At 35.9% G+C, this 14314-nt stretch overlaps 1 protein-coding gene across 1 annotated transcript; it reads right to left on the reverse strand.

Annotated features, from left to right (window-relative positions):
* Positions 1-10503: 10503 nt before the first annotated feature.
* LOC116123255 (probable terpene synthase 12) lies at positions 10504-14311 on the reverse strand. The gene is made up of 7 exons (XM_031409052.1): positions 13332-14311; positions 12749-13025; positions 12018-12390; positions 11696-11914; positions 11459-11597; positions 11094-11342; positions 10504-11001 (listed from the first exon to the last, which is right to left on the reverse strand). The coding sequence occupies exons 1-7, from the start codon at positions 13575-13577 to the stop codon at positions 10888-10890; spliced, it is 1617 nt and encodes a 538-aa protein (XP_031264912.1). The 5' UTR covers positions 13578-14311; the 3' UTR covers positions 10504-10887.
* Between the last annotated feature and the right edge of the window lie 3 nt (positions 14312-14314).

Here is a 14314-nt window from a genome sequence, read left to right on the forward strand (position 1 = left end):
TTATGATTCCACATGTTGTTTATTGCTTCATTTATACTATTTACAATGCATGTGAAATGTCTAGATGATACGGATCTTTAGAAGATCAAATCATCGAAGCATTCCCTATGTAAGTAATGTTAATTGGGCAGTAACATTGCATAGTATGCATGTTGAATGCCTCTATTGAATATCATGTGATGGTATTAGTGTGAGTGATTATAAGAGTTATGTCACTAGGGCATTAGCATGGATAAACAATTAGTGGACTATTTATCGAATATGACCAACTACGATGAATCACATGGACATTTAGAATGTGGTAATGATACATCATAGGATCGTACTAGTGTACCACTAATCCTTAGACTTGAGACATCACAGTTGGACTCGATATAGGATGCATATGATTCATATGGTGTATATACACGAGACTAGTCATGTTTTGTGTAAGAAGCTGGTTTGATCATATGTTATTCATGTGTGAGGACAAGTGATGGTCAAGATGGGATCCGTTGACTTGAAATAGTTTGGTCCCGAGTTCCCAAACGAATGTCAATAAACATTGGAAAAAGGAAATCTCTAGCCAGAGTACAAAATAGTCATATGAAAGGGAGTTTCTTGATGACACGTTCTATTGTATTGATTAACAATTCGGAGAAAGATTAAGTTAAGGGTTTTGACATACCATGAACCTATACTTAATCAGGATTAGACAACGGAGGGATTTTACTATATAAAACGTACGATCGGGAAAAAAGGTTCATTGGAGTTTAACCACATTGTGGCTTAGGGGTTATGGAGCATTGCTAGATGCCTACTATAATCGATGAGAGTTTCGATCATAAAGAGTTATGACAAAACATATCAGATTGTGATATTGGACCCACGGCTAGGTTATAGTGAACCTAAGTGGTCACACCTAAAAATCAAGTATGAGAAAAAAGAGTAATACATATCGTTAAAGGTTAACAATTTTCAGATGTAAACGTGTGCATCCGAATTTATGTATGGGTGAGAAATGATTACTCATGGGAAGCTAGCACTTATCGAGGGTAATAAGGTAATTTGGTCATTATTGGATTAGATTCAATGATGGACTAAAATATATTATTGAATTGAATTCAATAATGGGTTAAATATTAAACGGGATTATTTTATATGCCTTGATTATAAATTTGTTTAAATCAAGGATTTAATATTAAAGAGTTAATATTAAATTGAAATTGTTTCAAGGACTTAGGATCAATAATGATTTAATATTAAGAGTTAATATTAAATTGAAATTATTTCAAGGACTTGAAAATAATATTGAATTTATATTAAGTGTTAATATAGGATTCATATTAATTCAAGGACTTGAGAACAATTTCACATTATAGCAAAATGGTCCTTGTATATAAATAAGTGATATTCCCAAATTTAATGTAATTTTCATTTTAATTGAAAATCTCTCTCTCTCTTGAGCTCTCATGGCCGACTCTCTTTTTCATCTTGGGATAGACTTTACTTTGAGAATTTTCATCAAATTTGTTGAAGATCTTAAACTCCTTTTCAAGTTACAAAAGTTGTAAAGATAAAAGGTAACAATTTCACCATTTTAGTTTCAATAACATGTCATATGACCTTATACCATGTTTTACACCAATTTTACCCTTTTCTAACATGAATTCTTACAGTTTGATCACTTAACATTGATAGAGAAACGTTTCCTCCAATTTATGGTTTACTAAAACTTTAGTTCTGTGGATTCTAAGTGTCCTTTGATTTTGTCACTATCGCTCGCTCTTTTTTCTCACTAGGAAGCAAGGAGAGGAGAATTCATCTAAGGTTTTTATATTCTTTGTATTTCATGATTTGAAGGTTTAATTTTTCCATGACTATGAGTAGCTAACTTGTTTTCTAGGGATTCGATGTAACCTAGCATGAAATTTCTATATCTTAATTGATCCTATTGTGCTATTCAATTTTATGTTCCTACTTTCACTCATCATATTTATTTCGATCTCTAGTTTGTATGATATAAGGTTAGGTAGACACCATATGTCAACTTTGATTACTAAATGGTGATTTGTGAGATAAAGTTTAGGTAGATGTCATATGCCAACTTTGAATGGCTCTTTTGAATGAATGAGTTGTGTTTGTGCACACGCTCTGTCAAATACAATTTGATTCATAGTGTTAAGTTTTTCTTGTTCTTAAAGGGTTTTTAATTGTTAGGCTAGACTACACGTTCTAGATATTTTAATGTTAAAGATATTTGGTTAAATCTGGATGCCAAATAGTAATACCATAATAATGAAAGAACAAATCCTAGTGTTGTAAATCAATACCAATCCTTCAACCTGCAAGATTAGTCACAATACAAAACAGAAACTGCAAGAACAACGAACAATCCCACAACACAAGATATACCGTGGTTCACTTGTTCAATATAGAATAAGTTACATCCACGTTTAACTCCAGAATATGGAGCTCGCTACACTGATATTGATCACTTCAAAGATTACAATTTACAGATGAATATTCTTCACTATCACTCATTGAATCAAACTCTCATTCACTTCTCTGTATCCCGCAAATCCTATCAAACCCTAGAGTACTCTATACCCTTTAAGGAACCCCTGCCCTCAAACAAATACTCCAGAAAGATTCACAAAAAGAAGACCCAGAATAGGCGTGAAACCCTAACCCAGATGAAACGATATTTCAGAGAAAACGAAACGAAGACCTAAAACTCGATCTCAGCCAAATGCGTGAATAGTCCCTTTTTATACTGTTGACTTCTGATTGCATTTGAGCCGTTGGATTCTCTTTAACTTTGATGGCTGTGATTCATTTGGAATAATAGACAAAACGACAACATTTTGTTACCTGGTCTAAACGACGTCACATGCTTCACTTATTTAACAATCTCCACCTTGAAGTATGTGGCAATCGTTTCAGCAATGTCAGTTCAGTTGTGCAGCAAGCTTTTCCATACTCCTTCTTAGTTCTGATTTGGTTATCCCACATGCAATAAGTTCAAGCAGTGCTTGAACTTTGCAAGTGTTACAACCTTGGTTCCCATGTCTGCCTGGTTGTTTTCAGTTGGGATCTTCTACAGGTTCACTTCTCCTTTGGAGATCATATCCCTCACAAAATGATACCTCACGTCAACATGTTTGGTTCTCTCATGGTACACGGGATTCTTTCCCAAATGAATGGCACTGTGACTGTCTGAATAGACAGTCACAGTTCCATCCAGCAGCTTGGCCTCTTTCAGGAATCCTTGGAGCCATATGGATTCTTTGAATGCATCAGTTACAGCCACGTATTCAGCTTCAGTTATGGACAAGGCTACCAGTGGCTGCAGTGGGGACTTCCAACTGATGCGGTTTCCTCCAAAAGTAAACTAATATGCTGTGGTGGATTTCCGCGAATCTCTATCACCTGCAAAATCAGAATCTACATACCCAACCTGATCAAGTGTGGAGTTTCTTTTACAGAAATTCAGACCAACATTTTCTATACTTTTAATGTATCTTAGTAGCCATTTCAAAGCATTCCAGTGATCACACCCAGGATTTGACATGTATCTACTTAGAAGTGATATTGAATATGATAAATCAGGTCTTGTACTGATCATAGAGTACATAACAGAGCCAATGGCATTTGCATATGGTATGGTTTCCATTTTTAGTTTATCAGGTTCTGTTTTAGGACTTTGGGCTTTACTAAGGATGAGGTGACTAGCTAGGGGCATTGTGGCACACTTAGAGTCACTCATTCCAAACTTTAACACAAGTTTTTTCAGATAAGGCATCTGATGCAATTTTAGGCTGTAATTCTTCCTGTTTCTTTCTATTAACATACCTAAAATTTTCTTAGCACAGCCCCAATCCTTCATGTCAAATTCAGTATGCAATTTCCCTTTCAATTCCTCAATTTGGGCCTTAGATTTACTAATTAATAGCATGTCATCAACGTATAATAACAAATATACAAGATTTGTATCCACATGTGCAAAATAGAAACAATTATCATGCTCACTTCTAGTAAACCCTATGCCTACTATAAAGGAGTCAAATCTCTTGTACCACTGCCTAGGTGCCTGTTTGAGACCATACATTGATTTATTCATTAAACATACATGTTTAGGGAACCTTTTATCCTTAAACCCTATAGGTTGACTCATATAAATCTGTTCTTCTAATTCCCCATGCAAGAATGCAGTTTTTACATCTAACTGCTCTAACTCTAAGTCATAATGGGCTACTATAGATAACATCAATCTTATAGTTTTGAATTTAACAACAGGTGAGAAAATTTCAGTAAAGTCTATACCTGCTCGCTGGGTGTAGCCTTTGGCTACCAACCTAGCCTTATACCTTGGTGGATCAGTTTGGTTTATTCCTTCTTTTAGCTTGTACAGCCACTTACAGTCCACCAGTTTGACATCTTTGGGTTTTGGAACCAGAATCCAGGTTTTGTTCTGCCTTAGGGAGTTCATCTCCTTATTCATGGCAGTGAGCCAATATTTTCTGTCCTTTGAGTTGACTGCCTGTTCATAAGAGTCAGGTTCTGTCCTCTGGATCTCTACTCCAGCTAGCAGAGCTGTGTAGATGAGGTCTGCATAACTGAACCTTGCTGGTGGTCTTATNAACAATCTCCACCTTGAAGTCTGTGACAGTCTTTCCAACAATATTCTCCTGTTGTGCAACAAGCATTTCCATATTCCTTCTTAGCTCTGATTTGGTTATCCCACATGCAATAAGTTCAAGCAGTGCTTGAACTTTGCAAGTGTTACAACCTTGGTTCCCATGTCTGTCGGGTTGTTTTCAGTTGGGACTTTCATCAGTTTCACCTCTCCTTTTGAGATCATATCCCTCACAAAATGGTACCGCACATCTACGTATTTGGTCCTCTCATGGTACACGGGATTCTTCCCTAAATGGATAGCACTCTGACTGTCTGAATAGACAGTCACAGTTCCATCCAGCGGCTTGGCTTCTTTCAAGAACCCTTGAAGCTATATGGCTTCTTTGAATGCATCGGTTACAGCCACATATTCCGTTTCAGTTGTTGACAGAGCTACCAATGGCTGTAATTGGGACTTCCAACTAATACAGTTACCTCCCAATGTAAAATAGTATGCTGTTGTTGACTTTCGAGAGTCTCTATCACCTGCAAAATCCGAGTCTACATACCCAACCAGATCAAGTGAGGAGTCTCTTTTACAGAAATTTAAACCCATATGCACAGTGTTCTTAATGTATCTAAAAAGCCATTTCAAAGCATTCTAATGTTCTCATCCAGGATTAGACATGAAACTACTTAGCAGTGATATAGAGTATGACAAGTCAGGTCTTGTACTAATCATGGAATACATGACAGAGCCAATAACATTTGCATAAGGTATGGATTCCATTTTTAATCTTTCAGATTCTGTTTGTGGACTTTGGGCTTTACTAAGGATGAAATGGCTAGCTAGGGGCATTGAGGCACATTTAGAGTCATTCATTCCAAATCTAACTACTAGTTTCTGGAGATAGTACATCTGGTGGAGTTTTAAACTACAAGTTTTTATGTTTCTTTCTATTAGCATGCCTAATATTTTCTTTGCACAGCCTAAATCCTTCATTTCAAATTCAGCGTGTAATTTTCCCTTCAACACATCAATCTGAGCTTTAGACTTACTGCTTAAAAGCATGTCATCAACATACAGTAACATATATACAGGATTTGTATCCACATGTGCAAAGTAAAAACAGTTATCATGCTCACTTCTAGTGAAGCCTATTCCTACTATGAATGAGTCAAACCTCTTGTACCACTGCCTAGGTGATTGTTTGAGTCCATACAATGATTTATGCAGCAAACATACATGATTTGGAAACTGTTTATCCTTAAACCCCGTGGGCTGACTCATATATATCTGTTCATCTAATTCCCCATGCAGAAATGTAGTTTTTACATCTAATTGCTCTAACTCTAAATCATGATGTGCTACTAAGGATAACATCAATCTTATAGTTTTAAATTTAACAACAGGGGAAAAAATCTCAGTGAAGTCTATACTTGCCCGCTGGGTGTACCTTTGGCCACTAATCTGGCCTTATACCTTGGTGGATCAGTATTGTTTATGCCCTCCTTTAGCTTGTATAACCACTTGCATTCCACTGGTTTTAAGTCTTTGGGTTTTGGAACCAAAGTCCAAGTCTTGTTTTGCCTTAGGGAGTCCATTTCCTCATTCATGGCAGTGAGCCATTTCTTACTATCCTTTGATTGTATGACTTCTTCATAAGACTCAGGCTTTGTCCTCTGTATCTCTACACCAGCAAGTAGTGCTGTGTAGATAAGTTTAGCATAGTTGAACCTTGGAGGTGGTCTTATTTCCCTCCTTGTTCTGTCTCTAGCAAGTTGGTAATGAGCCAGGTCCTCCTGTTGGGCATAATCATTGGTTTCTTCATTCTCATTTTCACCATCAGGATCAGTATCAATGGTATGTTGTAGAGGTTTAGCTTCTGGTCCATCAGTGTTGTTTTCAGGTTCTTGTTGGTTGGTTAACTCCGCCTCAAACTGAGTACTTTCAGTTCGCTGTGGATTTTCCACTTGATGGCTTGAGGTACCTGCATTAATGTTAGTAACCCTGCAAGGAAACACACATTCGTTAAATATCACATCTCTACTGATAATGACCTTAACTCCTGGACCCTCTCTCTCCCACAGCCTATATCCCTTTGTCCCTTCTTGATATCCTAAGAACACACATCTTAGGGACCTTGGTTCTAATTTCCCATCTTTGGTATGTGCATAGGTAGCACATCCAAAAACTCTTAAATGATTTATGGATGGTTTTCTTCCTGACTATCTTTCTTCAGGACAAATGTAACCAGTTGCGCTAGATGGAGTCCTATTTACTAAATAGGCAGCAGTGGTTAAGGCCTCCCCCCAAAAAGACTTAGGTAGCCCAGCTGTGAAAAGGAGGCACCTCACTTTCTCTAATAGTGTCCTATTCATCCTCTCAGCAACTCCATTTTGCTGAGGGGTTCCCCTCACTGTCTTATGTCTCTCAATTCCCTAGTCACTACAGTAAGTGTCAAACTTAGTGCTACAGAACTCCAATCCATTGTCAGTTCTAAGTGTTTTCACTTTTTTCTCTAGTTGGTTTTCTACTAAGGTCTTTCAGCCCTTAAACTTAATTAGAGCCTCATCCTTGGATCTAAGTAGGTAAACTCACACCTTCCTACTGAAGTCATCCACTATAGCTAGAAAATAACTATTCCCCCTTTATGTTTTGACTCTTTCAGGACCCCAAAGATCAGTATGAAGGTAATCCAAACAACCCACAGATAGGTGAGTTCCTTTTGGGAAGCTCAGCTTGTGCTGTTTGCCCATGACACAAGTTTCACAAAAATCTAGGTTTGACACATTGTCATTACCAAAATACCCCTACTGCTTGAGATAGCTCATACCAGTTTGGCCTATATGGCCCATCCACAGGTGCCACTTTTCTGCAGTTGAAATGTTAGTAGATATAAAAGCAGAGTTAACATTCATTTGATGATATTGCCCACACAATATGTACAACCCATTCCTTTTAACACCTTCAAACAACATTTGATCATTTTTGTATACAGTAATGCACCCATTTTTAGCCCTGTAGCTACAGCCAGCTTCATTTAATGTGCCTAAAGAGATCAGGTTACGTTTAAGCTCTGGTATGTACCTTGCTCTGGTTAACATAATGAGTTTGCCACCTTTAAGTCTAATGGTGATATTACCCACACCTTGGACCCTACATGAGTGATTACTGCCCATAAACACTGTTTTTTTTTTTTTTTTTTTGTTCACCATTTGTTAGATTTTGGAACCAGGTTTTATTAGGACTCATATGAAAAGAACACCCTGAGTCTAGTACCTATTCATTAGCCATTTCAGAACTAGACATAGTAAGGGCTTCTATAACTTCAATGCTATTACTAGAGGATGCTAAGTTGCTCTCAGTACTATTCTGTTTTTGCTTTCTAATCCATTCATAGCAATTCTTTTTTATGTGACCAGGTTTGTTACAATGGAAGCACTTCCTAGTGTTTGATTTAGATTTATTATTGTTATAGGCTTTCCCTTTCTTCTTATCCTTTGGCCCTAAGTTTTGTTGGACAACCTTTCCAGTATCTTTACTAAAGTGACCAGTTTCTTGTTTTCCTTTTATAAAAAGATTACTCCCATTTCTTTTTTGTATCTTTAACTCAAGTTCTCTAGATTTTAGGCCAGCTATTATAAGATCAACACTAGGGACTGTTCCAGTATACTGCAATGCATTTTTCACTACTAAGTATTCATCAGGTAACAAATTTAATAAAATCATTGCAAGACTCGAATTCCCTAATTCCTAATCAGTACCTTTTAGCACTAGTATCATTTTAAGAAATTCATCTAGGTTTTCTTCTAATGACTTAGAGACATCCCTTCTGTAAGAAAACAAAGCACCTTTCAAGAATGCTAAATTAGGAGCAGACCTTAACGCATACATAGTTTCGAGTTTACCCCAGAGCTCGAGCGGTGTGTCCAGGCCATCCACCTTTCGCAGTACATTATTTGATAAATTCATCATTATCAGATTGTATGCTTCTTCGTCTATCTCCACTTTCTTTTTCACCTTTTCCATGGACCACTTGGTTTCATCCTTTTCCAGTGCAATTCCCACCTTATTGTGGGATAACAGGGCCTTCATTTTCTTTTTCCATGTATTAAAATCGATCTTCCCATCGTATTGGGAGATCTCTATATGAGTAGTGCTCATTGAACTGTAATGACAGGGAAAGACAGTCTAAGGAGTATGTGGCATTGTTATACCAGAGGTTGCCAAGTACTACCAGGCAATTTTTAAGGCGGTTACTGGTTTTCCAGCCGAGATACCCTTAAACAGATTCAGGACGATTCGAAACCCTAATTCGAAAGAAAACCCCCAAATCCTAACAAAACCCTAATTTCGATTTTGCCCGATTTTCATTGATCCCTTGTGTTTGTGACCTAATCTCACAAATTAATCCCAAGACTCGACAAGATTTGAAGTCCTAATGATCTAGGAATCTTTAAATCGAAAAACCCCAAAAACTAACAAACCCTAATTTTCGAGTTCGTCAAGAGTTAAACGATTTCTAAACCTAGATACACCTTAGAACCTTTTGGCTCTGATACCATGGTTGTAAATCAATACTAATTACTCAAACCACCAAATCAATCTCAAATCAAAACAAACGCAAGGACAAGAAATCACACAACACACAATCTACCGTGGTTCGCTTGTTCAATATAGAACAAGTTACATCCACGTTGAGCTCCAGAATATGGAGCTCGTTGCACTAGGATTAAACACTTCAAAGATTATAGATTACAGACAAATCTCCTTCTCCGTCAACAACACATTCACACACTCATTCACTTCTCTTTATCCCGCAAATCTAAACCACTAGAGTACACTATACCCTTTAAGGAACACCCTGCCCTCAAAATAAGCCTCTAGAATGATTCACACAGAGAAGAACCAGAATGAATATCAAACCCTAACCCAGGTTACAAAACGTATTTACAAAGAACAAAAAGAGAGAAAACCTTAATAAACGAACAGTTGCCAAATGCGTGGAAGTGTTCCCTTTTATATTGTTGACTTGTGATTGAACTGAAGTCATCGGATTCTCTTTAATTTGATGGTTGTTATTGACTTGGACTAATAGGCAAAAACGACAGCGTTTTTACTTGACTTAAACGATGTCGCAGGCTTCACTTATTTAACAATATAATACTATAATCTGATATAAAATCTTGTTAAAACACTTTGATAATTTTATTTTTTTTATATTTAATTTTCACTTTACGTTCTTTATTATATTTTATGTCTGCTCAACTTAAAATTATTTTTTGAAATCTTAAAAGATACTTGAAGAAAATAAATTTGGAAAATTCATATATGAAATTTCAAATATAAACAATTATTTCTAAAATAATTGTAATATATAAAAATAATATAAAATTGTTCTTGAGCTTAAATTTTGAAGGGTTGTAATCTTTAAAAGTCTTACTATATCACAATGCGAATAAAAAATGAAACATCATACGAGTCATATATAAACGATGAAATTACAATTAATAAAAATATCTAATATTAAGTTTAAGTCTACTCCCAATCTCCCCCAACTTATTTTTAATTGAGTTTCTCTATATCTATCCTTATCCAAGATAAAGACTTGGAAAGTAAAAGTAGATTACAAAGAAAATTACCTGCTCTGAGCATGATGCACACGTTGTGATAAGTCTTTAATTTTTTCAAAATTATTTTATAGGTAACAATCTATAATTTTAAGGACAAGTATGCAAAGCCAAATCGACTTTGAAAACTTACGTTTCACTTTACAGTCATATGACAGGAGAGGTATCTGAAAATTTCGCAAAATCTAAATGGAAGTTGTCAAATATGTGAGGGGAGTATCTGGGTTTTTCGAAGTGGATGATATGAGGATGAACTTCAACCCAAAGGGATTCAGAATTCTTATCAGTAATATTATAGTATAAACACCATTATTATTACATATAACTATTTCACATACATGGATAATGCTCTTACCTTGATTACATGACATTTGGTTAATACATGTAAACCATATCTTCCATTATTAGTGTTGAATCTGTGGGTCTGATTACCGTTTCTATTCAACTTACTAATTGTGATGTTACTTGTCTGTGTACGATTGAAATGGGTTCAATTATTATTGATAGGACTCTTTTCTTAGCTCTAACATCTGGAGCTCCATGCCCATCTCCATTTTGGTACGTGCATTGGGCTATCCGAGCAAGATTAATAGCTGTTTCTACAAAAGCTTCTGCAAATGGATGCTTATCACTCAGATCCTTATTCATTTGTTTCTAGGTTTTCTCAATGAGCTTCCTTATATCTTCACGAGCAACTTCCTCCGGTAAACCTGTTTCTTGCATATAGCATAATATTGAACTTGCGGTTTCACCTCTCTCTATCTCAGCCTGTGTAACGAAACGCATATAAGCATCCTGTTATTAACTAAAACGGATGATGAGATGAGATGAGGTTCTCACTGTGAAAATGAAAATCATACCTTTGAAGTACTTAAATCATTGCAAAGTCGAAAAATAACGGATGGCCAGCGCAACAGATTATGATACTTTTCTAAAGAGTTAAGTGCTTCGTCGGTGATGCCTTGATTCAGTAAAAAGTAGGAATGAACCAGAATTAGTGTCCCCGATACTGATCGCCACGCATTGTCAAGATATTCCTCAAATGTTGGCGTGTGTTTGTTGTAACTCCATTTTGCTTCTTCTAAAAATGCTTTACACATGTCACCCCACTGAATCAACACAAAAATTACACTAAGGCAGGTTAGGATGGAGAAATTAATGATACTGATTCTATCAATCCAAAAGGCTAAATTTTTAAACACTCGAAGTATATGCAGTAGCACACCGCTTTCGCTAGGGACGGAATAATGTTCACTCCTTGTTTTTTTAGAGTGTCATAACCCATCTCATTAACACTGTTGTAGAGTGCCAGGAAGCATAATTTCATGTAGTCTGGAAGCTGATTCACACAATCGATATCCCATCTAAAATCACCATTGAGCACTCGAAATTAAGTATCAAGTATACGGAGAAAATGACCTAAACACATACATAATTGTAAATACTTATGTACGATACAAACCTTTCAATCGCATCTGTAAAAACCTCCAATTCATCCAGAGTCCCATATACGTCATAGACATCATCAAGGATTGTAATAAATAAGGTCACTTTCGTCAGTCCCTTACGGCAATTACTAAATTGTGGATCTGGGAACATTCCAACCGTCCAAAAGAAGCATTCCATCAGCCTGTCCCTAGCAAATGACAACTTGTTTGCTAGATCAATTTCTTTCCACCACCTAATTAACAAAAGGTGAAACCATATTGTATATTAATTAATCAGATGGAGCATGAGAGATTCCATGTTTGATTCGTAACATATGAAGTTAGTGATAGTTTTACCTTGACATATCTTTAAGATCTGTTTTGTATATCGCTTGCACCCGGTTAAAGTCCAGTTGGGCAAACTCAAGTAGCGAGTAATTTGCGTTAATTTTTTTACTGTAGATTTCAATATACCACCGAGCTTCCAGCCTTTGCGTTCTATGATGCAACGGAAGCTCTAAAGCATGAGTAACAAGATCTGATATGGTTGAGTCTGTGTCTCTCTTTAATTGAGTGAGATGTGTTCTTGAGAAAGTTCTGGCCTCATCTAAGAGTTTTTCTCCTTCAAAGGCAAGATATGAAGCTTCGTACAAACTTAGCAATCCTTTAACATCCTTGTCAAAGTATTCCATGTAATGGCCTTCTTTGTCAACGAAAATCTTGAAAATATCTGTAAATCATGGAACTACTTTTTATTAACTAATAATGACATTATTGTATTAATTATTCATATGAAAGCATGAATTAAAAGATGATTTCATTCTTCTATCAATATCTTTTGATATGTGTTTTTTTGTTTTTTCTTTGGTTGAAGTTTATGAATCAAAATTAAAGTTGTTGAAACTTGTATTTGTGTGAATGAGATTTTAAGATAAACTTTTTTTTTTTTTTTAAAATGTCTCTCTGACGAGTAACTTTTTTTTATTTTATTATTTTTTTTTTTAGAAAGGCCTTTAAAAGTTATCCATTGTCATTGCGTCCACCACATACAAATATTAGAAATTTAACTTGCAAGGAACTGAATATACCTTGAGAGATGTGATAACCATGTTGTCTAAGGAGCCTGAATCTTAAAGCAGCATAATGGAGTTTGTTTTCTTCTTGGGCATCATCTTCATATTCTTCCCAGCACAAATTAATTCTATCAAGAGCCCTCTTTATGTCCTTCTGGAAACGGTATCCCAAACCTAGCCGCTGAATGTCATCAATCAGCTCAAGAACGCTCAACAATTCTGCATTTTCATTGTTCATCATAGACCTCACCTCCTCCTCCAGCTTCTTTGCCCTGTTCTCGCATTCTTCGTCCTACAATAAAATATGCAGAGAATGAGATAGATATCTAAAGATTACAAGAGGAAATGCTATTACCGCTTGTTTAGTGATTCAAAAAATTGGTCGTTTCATGGTGCAATATGCAGTCTTTACATGCATACGGTGCTATGGTCTCTTGTTAGAATTCTTAGCTTTGAGCAAAGAAAACACTGGATTATTTTTTGATTTACAAACAGATAAAAATAAAAAATTGATTGCATTAGTCACAATTAAAAAAAAAAAGAATATAGTAGGATAAATGAGTAGTTAAAGATGAAGCAATGGCCCTTGATTAATCACCAACTTATCAATACTTAGCGCCTGGAGAAAATTGTAATTCCAAATGGTTGACTGGTAATTTGCAGATCGTCGTGGATGTGGAGCAGTGGAAGTTTGTATAGTCGCTGTCACTGAACATCTAACTTGTGGAATTATTAAAACGCCATCATGCGCTGTTTGTAGATGGTATCTATGTCGACCTCTGTAAAGACTCTGAACCTGGGGCTGTGAATGAGGCATAGGCAAGCCAGAGAGATGGAGTGCCATAGCAGTTGTTGATAATGTTTGTAGTTCAAATGATCAAGTTAGAGTTAGTCTGGAATAGTGTATGTTACTAATTCAGAGGTGTTATGGCGTTTTGATTAATGCCTGAGAGTGTCCAACGAGATTCACGTGCGTGAATTACGTACTGACAATATGCGTGGGGTCAGCATTTTACACAATGACAAGGTGATGGTTAGTAAACCGCAAAATATTTACCTCTGTTTCTTTATAAAAAAGTCGCTTTGAGGTCATTAATTTTTTTCAAAATAAACGACGTCTCTTCTTTTAATGTTTTCTTATCCACATCTTCATTCTCCATCCTGCCTGGCTGCCTCTCATCTTCTCTCTATACCTTTTTCTGTACCCGACCCCACACTCCTCTCCCTCTCTCTATCTATCTCTTTCCCTTGTCTCCTCGCTTTCACAATTTCTCTCTTTTTTTAATATTTCACACATATATTACAATGGAGAAAACAAAATTTTCCCACCTATAATATGAGGAAAAACATCAATTCTCTAAATGAAAAATTGTGTAAAAACTTAAAAAGATAATTATATTGAAATGGAGGGAGTATTATTCTTGGAATCATTTCCATTTTCCAACCACACGAAAGACATATAATGATTTACTAATTATAATAATTTCTTTATCATCACCTTTCATGGAACACTGTTTATAAACTCATTTTGATAGAATTTTAAGTAATAAAATTTCAGAAATATGTGTAATCTCAAACTAT

The sequence above is a fragment of the Pistacia vera genome, unplaced genomic scaffold (genome assembly GCF_008641045.1).
Source record: "Pistacia vera cultivar Batoury unplaced genomic scaffold, PisVer_v2 Contig1027, whole genome shotgun sequence".
Classification (NCBI taxonomy): domain Eukaryota; kingdom Viridiplantae; phylum Streptophyta; class Magnoliopsida; order Sapindales; family Anacardiaceae; genus Pistacia; species Pistacia vera.